This window comes from Ictidomys tridecemlineatus, chromosome 8 (assembly GCF_052094955.1).
Source record: "Ictidomys tridecemlineatus isolate mIctTri1 chromosome 8, mIctTri1.hap1, whole genome shotgun sequence".
NCBI lineage: Eukaryota > Metazoa > Chordata > Mammalia > Rodentia > Sciuridae > Ictidomys > Ictidomys tridecemlineatus.
The window spans coordinates 154,043,183-154,062,915 of record NC_135484.1 but is presented as its reverse complement, the minus strand read 5'-3'; the positions used below and the strand labels follow the sequence as shown (position 1 = coordinate 154,062,915).

The following is a 19,733-nucleotide window of genomic DNA, read 5'->3' as shown; positions in this document are numbered from 1 at the left end:
GTGTGAACAGTGGCTCAGCCCTTTCTAGAGGGAATGACCAGAGGGAATTCTCACCCTCTCTTCCAGATAGATGGGAAGGAATTTATGGAATTTCAGCACATGTTTGAGTGAAAGAAGGAAGAAACCTGGACATGGTAGAAATGGCAGATGTATTTGAGGGCTAATGTGTACCTTCATGGTGCTGGAAGGGACAGGGAAAGGGATCAGCTTTGGCCTTCTTTTTAATTCAATGTTCCTTTTCTCCCTGAAAGTTGTACTAATTGCTTTTCTTTGTAATTCACCTGGTTTCTAAATCTTCCAAGCCCCACTGTGTTAGGTAAGGTTCACTGCAGGACTGAAAAAAAAAAAAACCGATCTAACAGCCTCCCCATCGCTGATTCAGATGGAATAGTGTCAGTTTCTCGCCCTCCGGGGATGGTGTTCTCTGCTCTGCAGATTTTCTCTGTCCCCGTGGATTTGTGGGATCCTGCAAGCACTCAGTAATCGAGAACAGAGTTGAATAGAAAGGAAAGATTGCCTTATACCCGGATAAAGCAAATTTACAAGATAAAAATTCTTAAATGATCTTCTTGGTGGTCCACTTTGAAGGGCCAAGTTTTCAGACAGTTTTGGAGGTTAAATTCTGCTTCCTTAGGAAGCTAGCTAGACAGATGGCTTTTTAGTGCAAGTTTGCCCCACCAGTGCTGTTTGCACCATGTGACCTTTCCCTTTGATTTATTATTCTGGCCCCCATGGGTGTGAAGATGGGGATTTATCTTTGGATGCATATGGCAGGTTTTGGACTCTTTGGAATAGTGTATCTAGCAGTCACATTTAGCCTGGGTTGTTTGGTAGTTGGTAACCTGGAAACCTAATTGCAACAACAAGCCATCCAAACACAGTTATTCTTCTGAGTGCTCATAATGAAAGTAATACCAGGAGGGACCAGCCAGGAACTGACTAGATGGCCCTCGCAAACAAAGCTGGCTTCTGTAACATGGTCATTGCTAACTGGGGTACTGCGATTCTGATTAAAAAATATATATATATATGTGTGTGTGTGTGTGTGTGTGTGTATACACACAATTCCGCAATCACTGGTAATGTGATTCCTAAAGACTTTAATACCAGATAAATGTTTTCATTTGCAGGAGAAACTAGCTGTTTTTCCTCTGTATTCAAGAAAGAGTAAGAGATTTGCTTTCTCTTTATAAGTGTGTTTTTTCCCCCAGTGTTATTTCATATCATGTGAGCACTACAATTAAATAGGACATAGAGTGAAAATTGGAATACAAATAAGCTAGTCCCTGTTCCCTGCTCCCCACTCATTTGATCTTCACTTTGGGATTATAGAAATGAATGCTGAAGGATAGAAAATAGTGCAAGAAAGACCGTAAGTGCCATGTGGGACTGATTCTGTCATCTTGTGGATTCCTTCCGTTGTCTGTATTGAATGTACTTCAGACACAGTGAGCTGGGCCTCTCGTTGCCACACTGAGTGGTCGTGGAGGGAGGGAGCTTGGTTCCATTTTGGGGTGGTGAAGGAATCCCTCTGCACTTCCATATTCCGTTTGGGACTTCCGATGGCTGGTGTGAAGTGGTTGCCGGATTTCCCGCCTGCACTCTGTTCTTGGTTCTGGTCCGTCGCCTTTCTTCCTGGTCCCGTGCATGATTTTGGAATTGCAGAGTGGAAATGGGAAGCAGAAGCAAAAATGCAATCGTGCTTTTTTTTTTTTCCAACTAATATTTCAATAAGTCTAAGTTGAAAAAATAAAAGAGACATCATTGGACTGCTTTTCCTCTTAATATTTTCTAAATAATGTTATTGTATTTTTATACCTTTATTTTATTTGTTTATTTTTATGTGGTGCCGAGGATCAAACCCAGTGCCTCACACATGCTGGGCATGTGCCCTACCCCTGAGGCCCAGCCCCAGCCCACCTTCTGAATCCTGATGATGTGCTGGGGAGAACAAACTCGTGACCAGGGCTTTCTGAAAGCGTCTTACGAGCCGAGGGGTGAGGGGCGACACTCTCCTCCGGTCGGGTTGTTTATTGCTCTGTGTGTACTTACAGCACGTCCTCCACACGTCGGGTGACTGAGCTCGCTGAGCCTGAGTGCTGGGCAGTGGGGAGTGCCTCTCTGTCTCACCTGAACACTCCACTTTGGCACTGCTCCTTATGGAGAGACGGCGTGGCATAGTGGAAAGGACATAAACTGTGGAACCAAACAGGCCCATGTGCACATCTGATTTTGGGACCTAAAATGTAATTTCCTCATTGGAAACTGGGAAAGTCATGTCTGATTAGAGCTGTGGTTATCAAGATGCGGTGAGTGAATGTCAATCATGTATCAGATGCTGAAGACCCGATGGGGATGGATAGTGAAACATGTGGCCCCTGCTTCCCAGGGTCTTATTGTCCATCAGAAATGACAGATGTGCAAGCAAAGAATAGAAGTAAAATGAAGGAGACGCACAGCCACTTCCAGCCCAATGGTGATGGCACATTAAGGGAATGTGGCCTCTGTGGCATGGTGTGGGGCTCAGGGACGGAAGCTCCAGGGAGGAGCTGGTTTTGGAAAAATAGGTATTTCAGTGGGGATTGTTGAACCACGCGTAAAGAAAGACCACCGACTCCAATTTTAAAGCAAGCTTGTATTGTGTACATAAGGAAAGTTGGCCACCAGCGACTGTCTCTCCCAAAACCAGGCTAGAGATCAGTCCAGCTCTCAGGGAAGAAAAGGTTTATACAGAACAGAAAGTGACAAAGGGGAGTGTCTTGGGAACTTACAGCAAACGGGGTCTGGGCAGACGTGATATAAGGGCAGATAGTAGATTAAGGACCAACATGGCATGTTATTTCAAGGTAGGGAGTAAAATCAGATCCCAACATCAGAACTTTTGAGGTGCCACTGAGGTTTCAGAGAGGGCTGTTGTCTGGTCAGGGGAGGCAAGACTTATGAGGCAGCACTAAGGCCTTAGGGAGGGTTGTTATCTGGCCAAGGAGACCCAGCCGTGGGTGAGAACACGGGCAGGAATTCCAAACACATTTAGAAGTCTCAATAATTTATAGTAAAACAGAAATCAACTTTCCATGACTTTTGACGAGATGACTCCCAATCTTCAGAGGGAATTAGGCTGGTTCATCAGGATCCAGGGTGGACCAAGAATGCCCTGAGCAGGGACATAATAGCGCACGATCTAAAGTTATGTTGGTTACAAGTTTGGTTAGTGTCCAAAAGGCGTATGACTAGCCTGGGTCTGATCTCAAACCTGACAGAAATGAGCTCTGACTACATGAAAGTCCCACAGGCGTGATTCTCAAGTCTTAGGGTATTCAAACTACACAACCTTCGCCTGTGCCCAAGACTTTCAGATGGAGCTGTGATCTCAACTGGCCGACTCATAAGCATCAAGGACTCGGATGGCCTAAGTGCAGGGGTGCCTTAACAGGAATCGAAACCTTATTACCTGGAATCTAGTGACTGTAAAGGTACACGCACACCAGGGAATCCACTTGAAAGTGCTCAGTTGTCAACCACTCTGAGCCAGTGGGCAGGGGTTCAGGGTTACTCTGAGTCCAGCAGGAGAACTCACTGAGTTTCTGTGGGTGTGCAGGTGGTGTGTGCTCTCCGAGGAAGGATTCTCTTTGTTTCTTGAGCAAAGAACACTTATTACCTATCTTCAACATTCAGATCATTCTTGTTCACGGTCAGGGAACATCACTCAGAAAACCACTTTTCCTTTCTTCCTTGGAAATGGCAAAGCCTCAACCTAGACCTCATTTCCTCATGCCCGCCATTTTGCCATCTGGCACAGAGTAGCAAAGTCAGGCACAAAAGTGTGCATCAGACTGAATGTATGTCAAGCAGAGACTGATAGATGCAGGACGGAGGGCATATAGACACCTTCATGAAGCTCCTAGAAAGTTCTTTTATTTAAACAACATTCGCTCTGTTGAGTAGTAGCCCCCCACATCTTCATCGTAAGTTGATAATGTTAAGAGATTGACTAAAAGTAATCGTAGAGACGGACACACACACTTGCTACCAGTTGCTGAAGACCTTGCAGATGTTAGTAGAAGTTTCAAGTAAGCAGAGTTGACACAGCAGGTGCCAGTAGGACTTAAAGCAGAAACTTAGGTCAGGTCAAAAGATTTCTGGGATTAGAGCCAGAAGTCCTTGGCGGGGTGCAGATGGCCTCGGATTCCTCAGATGTGAACCTGTCCTTTCCTCGGCTCCTCGACCCTCAGTTCAGCCTAGGCCATGACGCGCACGCCGTCCAGTTGACCCTCGGCAGTCCAGCAGCCCCGACTCCTTTGTCCATGTCAGTGTGGGGGTCTGCATGGGTGTTTGCCGTTGCTGCCGGCCGCCCACCAGGTCCTGGGCTGTGCTGAGACAGAGCAAATGAGACAGGGCAAAGCTTTATTGCTGGACTCAGAGAGGGAGCCGTCCACTGTGAGTGCGGTGGGTGGCACAGCAGGCAGACACCACCACACGGCTGTAACCAGGTTGCAGTGCCGTGCACCTACAGGAGAAGAACCGTGGGTAGTCTTCATATTTTTTTTTTTTTTGGTTTTAATTGACATGAATGATGTTTTTGCTTCCAGCTGGATAAACTGGCTTCTCTTCTAGATCTGTTCTTTTTAGAGCTCAGATGACTATCAGCCAGCTCTCAACAAGCTTTGTATGATTATTTTTACTTTCTGGATCACACGTAGTAAACTTTAAAATTTGGACAGATTTACTGCTACCCTGAGAGGTAGGAGGGGTGTCCTCTTGTTGGTTGGTGTTCTGAAAACGAAACCTCATTTTAACACCATCCCAAGTCAAAGGAAGAAGGTAAAATAAGCTGGCAAAATGAAAAGGGCCGAGTCAACAAATTTAAATCTTAAATGATGTCTGGATGTAGCTGGTGCTTCACCCTTCTCTGCTAACAAGGAAAATCGGGAGCTTTATGCTGTTTTGTCTACTTAGAAATTTGCTAGGTATACATAGGTCATCTATTACTGAATTTAACCAAAACAGGAGGAATTTCTGTCTCCCATCCTCCCTCCCTTCCTCTCTTTTCATTTTGTAACTTTGAATGAAATTCAATTAACAATTTTAACTCTGCATTTCCACATATGATGGCAATAGAAAAAATTCAGTCTGTGGTCTGGGCTTCTGCATGGGAGTGGGCCAGGGAGGCCGGCAGCATGGCGAGTAGATACATGGGTAAAAAAACAGGGAGCTTGTGAAACTGAAGAGCAATTTCGGTCCTTTTAGTTTTATTTAGAAACCAGAGACACTGTAAAGTAAATTGCCTGTTTTCCCACTTACATGCATGATACTTGGTTTTGGAAACAGGCCTTGATGTCGTACTAAGGAATAACCCTTACTATAGGCTGAGACATGAGAGTGACAATAGAGACAGAGTGATAACAGGCTCCTTGATTCTATTTTATTAAAAAAAGAATAACAGAACCTCACTCTACCTGCTAAATGTACCTTTAAATTACAGATTTTATGAGACTTTCGTTGAGAACTCCTGGACTAACAACATGGTGCTAATGTCACTGAGATCTTTGATTTACTTTTGAGGAACAATGACAGAGAAATGGGGCTACTGTTACCCTGTGCCTTTTGCTCAATTCTGAGAAATCACCCGTAGGCCGTGAGCAGCTCCCTTGGTGTTAGCAGCTCTGAGCCTGAGTCTGGCGGCTCTCAGTTCCCAAGGTCAGCAGCTCTCCTTGCTGCTCCCTGGCTGCCAGAGCCAGAGCCACAGCAGTTCTCTGGACCCTCTTGGTACTTCCCCTTGCTCTCTGGCTGCTGGCTGCCCTCAGTGTCATCAGCCCCCACTCCTGGCCACTTTTAGCATCAGCAGCCTCAGTGTTGTTACCAGCTCTTAGTGTGGCCAGGTCAGCCTCATCCATTCAGGATAGAAATCATGCACAGGCAAAATAAAACCTCTGGAAGAGACTTTCTGGGACATATGCAACGGCATTAGGGGAAGCAGTAGCAGGACTGACCAGATAAGGGTGAGAGGAAGGCTGCTTCTATAGTCAAAAAAAGGCAGACTCACCCTTGCACAATGTCCTACCAGCTAACTAGACTTTCTCCTTGGTTATGGGTAAGGTTGCAGCTCCTTGCAGACCAGAATGGGGACAGGTAAATCCGTCACAGAGGGGTAGAGTCATCTAAAGAGAATACGGGCAGAGTCTTCTGGGATGGAGACCCATCTTGCCACAGCCAAAGCCCAAGTCCCCAGGGACAATTGTGGGGTGTCTGATGTATCCATGGCCAGCTCAAGAAATCTGGGGCAGCTGCAGCTGTTAAAGATGGAAGAAAGAAAAACAAAAATTCCTCTTGAGGAGTGAGGGGGTCCTTCCCTTTGGTTTCAATACCATGCCTCCCTCGTAAAGTTCTCTGGTAACGAGGAACATGAAGTATCTCAGAATGGAAGACGAAACCCTGGCTGTCTTCAAGGATGGGAGCGAAGATCTAAGTCATTCTTCCAGAGTGGATGGCTGATTGAGGCTTGAAGCCACTTGAGTTTTCTCCATCCAGATTAATTAATTACAATCTGCGCTGATGTCTTATGCCAGGATGATAAGAAAATCCTTTGGATGTGCTCTTTTGCTGGAACGTGAAAGCTGTCCATGGAGTGATTCAAGATGGTGGCTTGCAAGCGAGGGCCTGTATTTGAAAGAACTGGGGCAAAATGTGAGGAAGTGGGCACTTGGCTCCCCAAGTCCTAAGGGGTGCTTGAGCTTGAATTTCCCAGGGTTTAGGAGATTCTGGTTTTGGATTATTCCGAGGTGATATTCCCTTTGGAGACCCCTGATTCCAAGGCTTTACCAAGATGGGCACACTGGGAATAAGAACAAAACTTAATTAATTTGATGTAAAGTCCTTTCTTCTACCTCCTACGTTGTTTTTTATGTAGTTGAAATATTTTAGATATCATAGTGTTATTGCTCTGTAATGAGCCATCCCACCCAAGCAATTCAGGTAGAGAAGGATGAAAAAAAGGGGGAGGAGGAGGAGAGACAAAGAAGGAATAGTCTTTGATTTTGTTTTTTAATTGACAAGTTGGACACACAATGTCATAACTGATGTTTTCTTGCAGTTCTTCATGGACCAAATACAAGTTTTATTTCTGTGTGTTTTCTTTGAACAGTCATACCCCATTCATTTCCTGCTCTCAGGTGAAGGTGCTTCAGTCCCATGGGCTGTGGGTCTGCTCACGAGGGCTAAGTACTTAAGGAGCGAGCTATGCCACTCACAGTCATGAACCACTACTTTTTGATGGTTTCTTGCTCTTTTAATTGAGGGAAAAAAGCTCACTGAACCTTGAACATTCTTCTTTATCTACATCATGTGCTTTGACCCCCTGAATGGTGCAGTTTTGATGTGGAAGTGAGGTTTTGACCTAGTCCTACCCTTAGGGAATGCAAATATTTTCCCAGTTAAACTAGGTTCACTGGGTAACAACAAGCCATTGTTTCTTATTGTTCTGAGCTAATAAGCTTGGTATGTGAAAAAAGACCCCCTACCTCTGCACATTAGCAAGGAAACCCGTGACTGATCTTCAGGAGGTAATTGTGCTTTCTCCTCTGTTCTAGTGGCGGCAAGAAATAATTAATTTAGGGTACACTGAGCTTCAGGATTTTTGTTTGTTTCCTACTTGTCTTTTGGTCTGACAAAGTAATAGAGGGTCAAGTTTCTTTGAAATGAAACAAAACCCCCCCCCCATGCAATCACAGGACAGAATGCTCACATGTAGTCTAGCTACAAATGGAGACTATCGTTGGTTGTCTCAGGAGATAGTTTTATTACACTTTAAATGCAAAGCTGTGCTTGGTTATGGGGAGAAGACAGGCCAAGAGAGGTGAAGACAGGGGGAGGCCGTCTCTTATGTAGTAGATCTTTATTTTCATTTAACAGTATGAAACATTACATTTGTTTGAACTTTGATTTTGCAATAAAATTGCCACTCAGTACCTTACATCACTCAGATTCCTCTAACGTATCATATAACCATAGTGTAGTTGTTGGAACTAGAAAATTGAACTTACTACAATGACCGAGTCTCCATTCTTTATTAGAAGTTTGCTAACTTTGTCACCAATGATCCTGCATTTCATGTTTCATGTCTCCTTAGTTTCTACTCGCCCATTTCTCAGTCCTTCATGACTTTGACAAGTTTTCAAGGTTAACTGTTTTGTAAAATGTCCTTCCGTTTGCCTTTGCATGATGTTTCCAGGTGATTTGGTTGAAATGATTCGTTTCGGGGACAAGAATGCCAGCAAATGATGTTGTGCCTGGATCATTGCCTCATATCAGAAGGCACTGTTGGGGAGATATAATTAAAAACAAGAAGTATTTTCCACAAAGGTGCTAGAGAAAGAAAACATCAAATAGCATTAAACCGGAACAATGCTAAGGGATCACGAAGACCAATAAGTCTCAACTTTTTATATAGCCGACAGATACAACCCACTGGAGACACGTGTTCAGGGCGATCAATGACCAGTCTTCAAGGAAGAGTCCCGACAGCCCATTGGTGACACTGTTGGCCTGGTTTCACCTGGGGACTGAGCTGCCCATCGGTGGGGCTAACTGGCCTCATCCAGAGGGCAGCAAACTCCTCTGTCTTCATGACAGACGCTTTTGCACCTTGCAGTGAGTGGCCCTCCCAAACCTGGCACCGCCAACACCAGGTCCCACTGTCCTCGGATGGATGGGCGAGAGATAAGATCCCGACCGAGACCGAGTGGTGAGCTCAGCTCTGTGCTCTCCAACGAGAGAATTTCAAACAGGGCATGAGACCGAGTAGAAGCACAGTAAAGTTTGCTGGGAGAGAAAAAAGGGGGGCACTCTCAAGGGAGAGAGTGGGTCCTCTCAGGAGGAGAGTGCCACCCACCTCCTGGGTCCCAGCTTCTGTTGGGGTAAGAGGGAGATGGTGAGAAGGTCCTGCCCAAGCGTCACCTCTGGCTCTGGACTGACGGAATACATTAGCCAACCTCCCAGGGCAGCCCCTGGTCATCCTGGCTGGCTGACAGGTCCTCACAGGAGCTGGTTTGACAGAATTCACAGTCGGTGGACTCTGGCCTTAACCTTTCCGCTTTCCCAGGCTGGGAGTCTCTGCTCTGTGCCGTTTGTGGGGGGTCTTGCTTAACATGTCCTGGCAATCGGGCCTTTCAGAGCAAACACACCACCATCCTCCCTGCATTGACCTCTCTTCCTCCTGTTGTGAGAGGGGTAGTTTATAGGGCTGAGCCCAGGCACGGCCCCTGAGTAGCTGTCTTGTCTGACCTTGGGGCGCCACGGAGGCAGGGCTGTTGATTAACCCATCTGCTCTGCACTAAAAGCTGTCTTGAACTTGTGGCCCACTGCTCCCGTCTAGCTGCCACGTAGCACACACAGGTACTGTCACCCTGCTTTACACTCCAGGGCAATGGCTCCCAGGTCCTTGAGGAGGATACCCCTGGGACATAAGGGTGACGAGGCCTACCTAGTGTTCAAAACGGTTATGTATGTTCCAAAGAGAGAGAGACGTGCACATTTCCAGTTGTCTAAAGTCAATGCTCGGGAAGAACAGAAGGGAAATCTGGTATTTTCAGCAGAATCAAGCCTCTTATTGGTCTGTTTGGTCCTGGGGACTGAGCTCAGGGGTGTCTTACCCGTGAGCTACACCCTCAGCCCTTTTTATTTTGTCACAGGGCCTCACTAAATTGCCCAGGCTGGCTTTGAACTTGAAGTCCTCCTGCCTCAGCCCCCTGGGAAGCTGGCATCGAAGGCGTGAGCCACCTGCCCAGCTCGTTCAGTATTTGATTGTCTTTACTGGACACGGTGAAGACATGCAGTGTTGCTGCTGCTGTTCACTTTAATCGCTTGGTCAGGATGGTCTTGCTGGCTCTCTTCTCTGTGCAGTTACTTTTGGCAAACTGAATACGGGTGTCACAGGGGGACACTTGAGACTGTGCAAACACACGCGAGCTCTCTTTCTTCAGGTCTCACTCGAGTTCAGCGTCATCCTGGCTCTTGTTTGCAGCTGTCGCGACAAAAACGGTGCTTGTCTGGGATGATTTCCTGTCCCCTCCTACGGGTGCCATGGTGGCTGGAATTCTCCTGCAGGGAGGGGCAGAGGTTTCTTCCCTGTGTATATTGGCGTGGACCATGGGTATCCACCTTACGGTTAAAGCCCCAGCGAATCATGACTCCCCCTTGGCTGCTGGAATTTGCCCCGCCTTGGCCATTGGGAACTTCTCCATCGTGGTGTCCGGTCACTTTGCGGTGGCCGTGCCATTTCTTGAGCACGATGTCACCTCCTGGAACCAGAAGATATCACAGGTTCGTTTTTCCATTCTTTCCCTGGATTCAGGGTTTCTCCACAGAGCCCTGGTTCCACGGGGCCCACTGACGGCTGGCCCTATCCTGTTGTGGCCCCGCAGGGCAGTGCTTGCCACAGTCCCTTGTGACCTGAGCATTTTCTCCCCTGGCCTCTGGGCTCTAACTTAGTATGACAAAGATGTTTTTATTTATATGTTCATTTTCCACATCGTGGGTGCTTGGATTTGTGTTTCTCCTGCGTCTTGGCTGATATTTCTCATGGTTCAAAAAGTTGTAAGTTGTTCAAAAAGGTGCTTTGAGACAGTATCACTCTTCTCCCTCCCTCCCTCTCAGCTCCTCAGTTCCGAGTCACGTGTTGCTTTGTGAAAAGACAAAATCGTAGCTCGTTTAGTCATAGGTCTGTTCCGTGGATTGGGCTTTCCTCTAGTCCATAAAATAGAATGAGGTCTCTCACCAGGCAACAGAGGAACAGTGCGTTTTGTAAGGTGGGATTGAAAACGGAAGACTAGGAAGACCCCCCAACATCAGGCAACTTCAGGTTGTTTTGGTGAGTTGATGCCCAGGGCTTCCTGTGCTCCATTTCAGTGAACAGCACCCTGTCCACAGGCTCTGCAAGCTCCCACCCCCCACCAGCCCTGTGCATCTTCCCGCAGCTCCAGTTCCTACCTGGAATACGAACCCAGGATTTCCCCACATTTCCAGTCTCCTTGGTCATCCCCTAGGAACAGCCAGGCCATCTCACTGGGGGAACTAGGCAGCTGCCCTGTCCTCCTCGCTTCCAGCCTTGCCGTGTCCATCTTGTCTCCAGTGCAGCCAGAGCCCTGGGTGCTGAACTCCGCAGGGGAGCCTCACAGTACCCCTGTTGACACCTGGCCTTCTCCGGAGCCTGGGGCCCAGGGGAGCCTCCAGTGCGGGCTCCTCTCCTCCTCCGTCCCGACCTGCTGTTCCAGCCTCCCCTGTGGCCGGGACGCGCCAGGGCTCCCTCTTCGGGGACTTGCCCCATCTCTGCCGTGTCTCAGGATGGCTCGTTTCCTCAGAGCACTCTTCACCATCCGTGACTCGGTGTTTTTGGTTGGATTTCTTACCCTCCGTCTGTCTCCGAGCCCCTCTGTTATTCTTTGGCTTCAGTGAGGCAGGGGCGGCGACTGCTTTTTATTCAGTCATGAGTTCCCAGCACCTGGTCCAGGGCTGGCTCACGGGAGGTGAGTGACAGATGTCACCCAGCAAACGCACCCTCTAGGATGGGGGTGAATGACTAGAGATGCAGGCAGGATTTTACTGCAAGTAGCTTCGGATTCAGACTTTGGGGTGCCTCTGAGAGCCTCTCTCTTGCTTTGGAAGAGAGTGCTGCGCGTGGAAGTCTTCTCTCTTCTCCTTACTGGGTGCTGCCGGTGTCCTCAGCCACTGCCATACAACTGGAGGTGGCGTGGAGGCTTGCTTTCTGGAAGATTCCTTCAGGCATAAAAGCTTCATTCAGGAGCTACCGAAGCATGGATTATGTGGGACTACTCGTGGGGCTTGTTATAAAGAAACATGCATCTGCATGGATCATTTTCCACCCCGAAAGTTTATTCCTGAAAATCAAAGTGTACTTCATTGTTATTTCTATCAGACAAATATAGTTATTATGCAAAAATGGGGAGAGAGACGTTAGCTACTGAGTTGGAGTAATTTGAATGGGAAAGTTTTTTTTCTTTTCTGGTGGTACTCTGGGGATTGAACCCAGGGGACTCTACCACTGAGCTCCATCTCCAACTCTTTTTACTTTTTGAGACAGGATCTCTCTAAGTTGCCAAAGGCCAGCCTGCCACAGTCTCTTGAGTTGGACTAACAGGCATGCACAACTGCACCTAGCAACATGCTTACATTCTTAAATTTAACCTTTAGTCCTATTAAGAAAAATCTAATCTATATCTATCTATCTATAAATAAAAGTATGAAGCACTAACACACATCAGTTTTGAGTTTTGTCCTAGGACTAGACATATTTTTCTACCTTGAAACCATTCAGAACAATGTGAGTTAGAGGCTTCATAGATTTATTTGTGAACAGTCTAACATAATCATGTTCTGGAATGTTCCTGATCTTCAGGCCATAATTTCATTCTTCTTTAAGGCTGAGTAACATTCCTTTGTGTGTATGTGTCACAGTGTCTTTATCTATTCATGTTGAAGGGCACTTAGGTTGGTTCCATAGTCTAGCTGTTGTGACTTGAGCTGCTATAACCGTTGATGTGGCTGTCCCTGTAGTGTGCTGATTTTAGGTCCTTTGGGTATAAGCCAGGGAGTGGGATATCTGGGTCAAATGGTGATTCCATTCCAAGTTTTTCTTTTTTAAATAAAAAAGTTCTACTTTTGTCCAAGGTAACTTGCATTTAGCTATACTTTAGTGTTTTTTTGGAGACTGTGAGACCTGAAGGGCATTTAGAGAGCCTCAGAAGGCAGCGCTGCATCCTGCTCCTGAGCACCCAGAGCCACCCAGGTCAAGAGGATTCTGGGGCAAGCCTGGAGCCAGGACCCTGAGTCACCGTGTAGCTTCACTCATACTTCACTCCTCTCTGGCCACTCTTGTCCCTCAAGGCCAACGAGAGTGGGCCGTGCCCGCTCTTGCATGGTGTGCCCTCCAAGCCAGGGCATCAGAGGTGATAACCCAGTATTCCCCACAAACGGAGCTTCCCTCCCCGGGTCTGGTGGGTTGACAGCTTCCCTAGCATTAATGGGAGACCGCCTGGGGATCCTGTCCAGCTGGGGATCCTGTCCAGGTGGCTCATTCTTCAGTGGACTCCCGGCCGGGTGACTCACTCGGGTGCAGGTGGAGCTGCCCCCCGCGGCCCACCCCCAGCGTCGCCGCCTCTCATCCCCATTGATGTGCGCCCCTCCAAGGCCCTGTGTTTAGTGCACATTCCACTCACTGGGGAGGTTTGGAAACCGGAATCCGCTTTGGGAAAACAAAACAAAACGTGGCAACTCAAAGAAGTGAGCGTGGTGCCGCAGGTTAGGAGGGAGCACAGTGACCGGCCCTCAGCACCGCCCTGCCCCGCCTGGTTAGTGGCAGTTCACCTCCCCAGAGCCCTCCCGGGTTAATGGGTTATTTTTTAACCTTATGGGGGTTTCGTTCTTCTCTTCCGCGTGGCATTCGGGAAACGGTGACTTGTGAACGCCCTGACCAGGACTTGGGGACTGTTTGGCTTTCCTGTGAGAGAAAAGACCATTGCAAATCACAGTAAATTCTAGAATAAAGTTCATACACTTGAGGTTTAACATTGTATCTTCAGAATGCTCAGGACTCTCGGAACTTTGAAAATGACCCGCAGATTGTGATTGAGGAGGAACGTGAACTGTCATGTCGATCCTTTGAAGTTTGTGATTTAATGGATCAGAACTTGTTGCCAGGACTTGGCAATATGAATGTCTATTTAGGGAACATTCACACTTTGGAGTTTTCCAAGGAAGGTTACTTGTGATGGGAATCTGATCTTTGGGGTCACTTTTAAGGTAAAAAGAAATCTGTTACCTTGCATTGTTTTGAATCCGTCACCTTGCATTGCTTATTCACTTGTTTTAAATCATTTTCCTGCTTCAGTGAAAGGAGGCATTCACTTAGACAACAGTTCAAACAGCAACCCTGTGAACTGGTGCTGTAGTGTCCGTAATTGGCAGAGAATCACCCTCTGAATGGCAGAAGCTGACCCACCTTGACAGATGAACTTTGCCCTTCTCCTGGGAGTTAGCACCTGGACAACACGGAGACCTGTACAGGACCCAGGCAGAGATGAGTGGTTTCATCAGCTCATGGAGACTAATTGGACCCTTCTGGGAGTGTTCTAAGCAGCCTGTTCATTATAACCAGAGACACGTTCTATAACAAGCTTCCTTCTGAAGTGGCTGGAATTTTGAAAAAAAAAAAACATCACTGCAGAAAAATACTGATGAAACTATTCTCATGGCTGGCCTGCTTTTGGCACCACGCCTGGAATCTGCAATTTGTAGAAGTTTTCTTGGGGGTAATAAATTACAATCTTCAACCCCCATTGGGGTTATTCAGCATTTATAATAGGATCAGGTAAAGAATATATGGCAGGTAGTAGGTAAAGGGGGGGTGGAACTCAGGGGACTTGGATTTGAGGAGACATGGGGACTCATGAATGAAGTCAGTAAACTTCATCGTGGTCTGCCTTGGCTGTGTGTGTGTGTGCACGCGCTCACATGTGTGCACTATACTTACATGCAGTTACATATAACTCAAGAAAGGGCTTATTTAAATGAACACAGTATGCACCTATTGTTTCTGCCCGTGGCCGGCTGGGGTCTGGAGCACCATTAGTGGGCTGCCTGGTGTGGGGGGAGCCTGGACTGGGGATCTGAGTGGGTCTATTGGCTGCTGCTTTGCTCACAGTGGGACCTTGCAGGGCCAAGAGGCATCTTTCTCCTTTATACAGTTGGGATAATGCTGACCTCATAGGGTTGTTTTGAATATAAATGGAATTTTTATGATTCTAATTGTAAACTTATTTGAAAATAACTATTTTATAGGGATATTGGGAATTGTTTGGATCAGTTCTGAGCATGATATTTGCTCAAAAATTGGTCCCGATTATTGTCTGACTTGAGTATTCTATGTCCAAAGCACCGTGGATGAAACTTTGGGTTATAGAAGAAGCAGTTTACAAAGAGAATAAAAGAAAAAATGCAGCCCACATAAATATTGATAACATAAGGGAATAGGTTATTTTTATGAAAAATGTTGCATGAGAGATTCAGACAGAAGTCTGCCTGGATGTTGGGAACGATGTGTCCTGTGGAACATTCTCTTGCAACTGCTTTGAAACAAGTGCCAATGATTTATGAATGATGAGTAATGTAAAATAAATTTCTCATGCTATGGCAACTCTGCTGAATTAAAGAATATATAAGTACAAACAGGCTTTAAAAGGTAGGAGGCCAGACTCATCCAGCTGGGTACAGTGGCTCGGTGTCAGGAGAAAGGTCTGGGCTAGAGATAGAGCTTTGGTCATCCTGGCAGCCGACTCCAGGCTTGGTCAGTTTGGCAGGACAGTGTTCAGGTTAAACAGAGGATCAGATGTGTGTGGGGGGCGGATTCTGGGGCAGGATCAGCCTTTGATGGCTGGTGGAGGAGGTGTCACAAGCTCAGAAATAAGGGGTCACAGAAGAATGGGGCCAGAGACAGCCTGTGGCTGAAGTTGGGGAGTCCCCAGCGGCACGTTCTCTGTTTTCTCCTCAGAGCCACAGAAGATCTTATACCCCAGATACTTGGAAGCTGTACTGTTCTGGTTTAAGTGTATTTAACTTTCTGGAGCTTAATTTTCTCAAGTCCAAAAGAGCACAATACCATGAAAAGATATTGAACACCTCAGATATTGTGTCGGATATATTATTCTTTATGAAATATCCAGATTTAAAAAGTGCATAGTAAAAACATTTAATGTATATCTACTATGAAAATTAATTGTCCAAACGGGGATTTTATATATGTGCGTGTTTGTGTGTGTGTGTGTGTGTGTGTGTGTGTGTGTGTGTGTATCATAATTTTGCATTGACTGAGAACATGTGACTTCCTTGATTAAAATCTGCTCAGGGTGTCTCCTACTACACTTCTACTTTCAATCTACTCATGCCCTTGCATTTAAAGCGTGCCTGGTAAATAGTATGGAGCAGGATCTTTCGTCTTCCTCCATTCTGACCGTTTCTGTCCTAAATGGGAATTTTCAGTTGGTGTGGCCAGTTCCAGGCGCTGTGGGATTTTGTGTCTATGGTGCTATTTGTTTCTTGTTGTGCACCTGATGTTCATTTTGTTCCTTCCCGCACTTGACATGTGACTCACTTTGTCTCTGGCGGCCCTTTAGTGCTGCCTCTGGAGCTGCGACCGCAGCTCTCCTGTGCTTTCCATGTGCGCCCTTACCTTTAGTTCACATTCAAATAGTCTCTCCGAGGCCTTGCAGACCTTCACTCTGACCTTCATTCATATTAAATATTTTGCTCCCTTGTCACCAACTTCATGCATCATGGTGACTATTTTTGCTTTAAAATTTAAAAGGTGACTAATGACTTCAAAGTGACTCGCACATTTCTTTTATTCTGTCTTGGTCTGGGCTTCCGTCTTATTTCCCTGCCATCCAAGGAACTTGTTCCAGAGCGTCTTGGGGTGTGGCTCTGCTCACAGTCAGTTCTTTTGGCTTTTATTTCTAAAAGGTGTCTTCATCTCACCTCCTTTTAGAAAGGTATTTCCCTGGCGCATATTCTATCATGTCTGATCTGCTAAGGCCACGAAATGGTCTTCATTCCCATGTTCTCTGTTTTAGCTGTAGATTTCCATTGGCATCTTGGAGTTTGAGTTTCTGGAGTAAAATTCCCTGTCTCTCATTTTGTGTTCTCATCTGCTTCACCTTCTGTACTGAATTCTTCAACATATTATGATACTATTAAATCCCTGCTGGCTGATTCCCACATCACAGTCATCTCTGCCTGGCTTTGCTCCCTGGGGGAGGAGTCCTAGTCCCCTCTCACCTACTCGCTTGGCGCTTGCCCGGCTGGAGATCCAGCCTCCCACACCTGGGACATTCCCGCAGCCCTTGGCCCTGCTGCTAGCTCTTGTTACCCTTCTGTGCACTGAGGAGGTCCCCGGGGAAGAAGGTGTCCGCCGTGAGGCGCTCTCTGTGCCACCTGGCCTGCTGGTCTGTGGGAGGTCCGTCCCCTGCCTCTGTCCTTTGGGATGAAAGCAGCTGTAGGTGTCTTCTCACCTAGAAAGGGTCCCCCGCCCTGGAACTTGTGCATCCAGACGTCTTTGCGTCCCGAGCTTTCAGTGGGATCTGAAAGACGGGTGTCTGTTTTCACAGCCATGGTGGGCGTGAGGCTCCCTCCAGCTCCTTCCAGACCAGAGGAGGCTGCTCTTCTCAGAAAGTCAACGGCCCCTTGGAAGAGATTGGCCACCGTTGTCACCTGTGGTCATCAGCCTCTCCTTTCCAGGTCCCTTCCAGGCTGTGTCGGGAGTCTTCCCCTGACACGTGGCTTCCCTCCGTGAAGGTCAGGGAAGAGTCCCACCAGGACCTGCCTTCTGACTCTGGCCCTTCCCAGGGTCAGCTTGATGCACACCATCCACCGCAGGGCACTGTTGGGCGGCTCCTGAGGGTCACTCTGCATCACACATCTCAGCCACTCTTGCCTCCATTTAAAAATAGCATTATTGAAAAATCAGATGATTATTTAAAAACAATCTCTCCAGAACAATCTAACAGTTTGACTGTTACTGGCATTTTGACTCCTAGATAAATTGTCTCTACTCTGGTATCTATAAAGGTTTTTGGCCTTTTTCACTTATCAAAAAAGTAGGGAAAATTGATTAAATATTTGCGAAGTATTTTGTTCTCCTCTCTGATGCTGTGTTGTAAAGTACTAACAAAGTTTCTTTAAATATGATCATTTTGAGAACCCACTTTTTCTTAAATAGATACCATAAGAAATTTAGAGTTGAAAAGTTTTTGTGTAGGCTGGCCTCTGTTTTACAGATAATTAACTTGAGTTCATTTATTTCTCTAAACACCTAAGTCGGTCTTACAACACACAGTCATAAAAACGTGACACGTATTTTTAAAAAGTTACTGAAAATACAGCTTTTAAATGGAGTAATCAGTTTTTACAGGAGGTCAGCGATCATGAAGTGTGTGTGATGGTCCCCATTTCACAGTCCTTTTCCCAGGTCCAAAGCCTGAGTTTGGTTCTCTTGGCTCAGGGTGTCAAGAGGTGGTGAGTGCTGAGATTTGAGGTGGGTGGATTCTCCGAAGCATTCGGTTTAACCGCCCTGGGGACTGACTTTGCCACTTCACTAATTAGTTCACGGAGCCTCCCTTTGGGCTAGTTTAGCAGAATGACTCCTACTTTTACGGGTCAAGAAATTGAGGCATGAAGCATTGAACTGGTTTATGTAAAAAGTTTGGACAATTAGTTCTGGAATTCAAAATTTCAGACACTCAGTTTCATCTTATTATTCCATGCATCAACAATTTTAATTCCATTGAGTTTATTTTCCACAAACAAATTCACGCAGGTTTTAACTTGAATCTTGACCCTCTGTGATTTTGTCTTAGCAAGTGTCGTGGGTTTTGTGAACTTAACTAATTATTTACTTAGACTTATCAAGTTCATATGAAGCATTTTATTTTTATATGGTCACCTGTGTCAAAATACAATCTAAATATGATATCTGGGACAGAGAGATGTATTGGGGAAAGTGTGCAGTTCATATTCAAAGACTACCTAGGAGTCCAGGCTCACCCCATTCCAGCAGGGTGGGCACCGTCTAGCTCACTTCTGCTATCTTTGACTTTGGAAATACCTCCAAGAAAAATTTATAGTTAGCCAGCCTGTCTGTCTGCCTGTCTATCTACCCATCCATCCATCTATCCATCCATCCATCCATCCATCCGTCATCTGTCTGCCCTGCATTCTTTACTCAGGGACCAGAAGTGAGGGTTTGGTGAGCCTCCTGAGCCTCTCTCCGCTCACTATGCCAACCTACTCAGCATGTTAGTGAGCTGGACTTCCCAAGACAGCTTGGAGCCCAGCAGAACCGACGTTCTGGCCATATGTTCTGGGTGATTCTCTCACCAACTGGCAAAATCAAACCTTAAATCTGCTGGGTCCAAAATGAAAGTTTGAGTTTTGAACCAACACCTTATTGACTTTTTGTGTGTGTGTGTGTGTGTGTGTGTGTGTGTCTGGTGTTGGGAATTGTGCAAGTGAGGCAAGCCCTCTACCACCTGCGCCATAACTCCTTACTTATTGAGACATAATATCTGTATGTTCTTACAGGATATGTTATGGTACTTTGATACATATATACAGTAATAATTAAATGAGGGTAATAAACATTTTCACTTCTAAGAAGTATATATTTATGATTTATGATTAATCGCCACTTCAGTTGGTTCATCATGAACACTTAGAGAATATTTTTTGCCATTCTTAATGGAAAGTAGCTTTATTCAAAATAGATGGTTTTATTGGTCTCAAACAACTGAGCGATCTGGGTTTCTTTGCTCCTAAAGGTCAAACCAGTGACCCACAGCAAGATCAACGTGTCCGCCCGCTTTAGGAAACCCCTGCAGGAGCCCTGCACCATTTTGTGAGTCTCAAGTTGAAACTGGCTTCGTGTTTCCCTTTGGGTTTGGGATTTTCAATTCTGTCCACGTGACTGTGTGAACCCGTTGGCTCCTCCCCACAGCTTGATTGCCAACGGGGACCTCATAAGCCCAGCCTCTCGCCTCCTCATCCCCAGGAAAGCCCTGAGTCAGTGGGACCACGTGCTGCAAATGGCCACAGAAAAAATACCTCTCCGGAGCGGGGCTGTCCACAGGTGAGTCGCGGGGTCTTCTCCAGGGCCTGGGCTTTGGGGGGAAGGT

The 19,733-nt window shown here is 46.4% G+C and overlaps 1 protein-coding gene across 3 annotated transcripts in view; it reads left to right on the top strand.

Annotated features, from left to right (window-relative positions):
- Positions 1-19,733, top strand: part of Dcdc2 (doublecortin domain containing 2) — a 168,667-nt gene that overhangs the window by 64,768 nt on the left and 84,166 nt on the right. For all 3 annotated transcript variants that reach the window (XM_078020602.1, XM_078020603.1, XM_078020604.1), the window contains 2 exons: positions 19,380-19,456; positions 19,556-19,687. In XM_078020602.1, the coding sequence (XP_077876728.1) occupies positions 19,380-19,456; positions 19,556-19,687 (209 nt within the window). The remainder of the gene's footprint in view (positions 1-19,379; positions 19,457-19,555; positions 19,688-19,733) is intronic.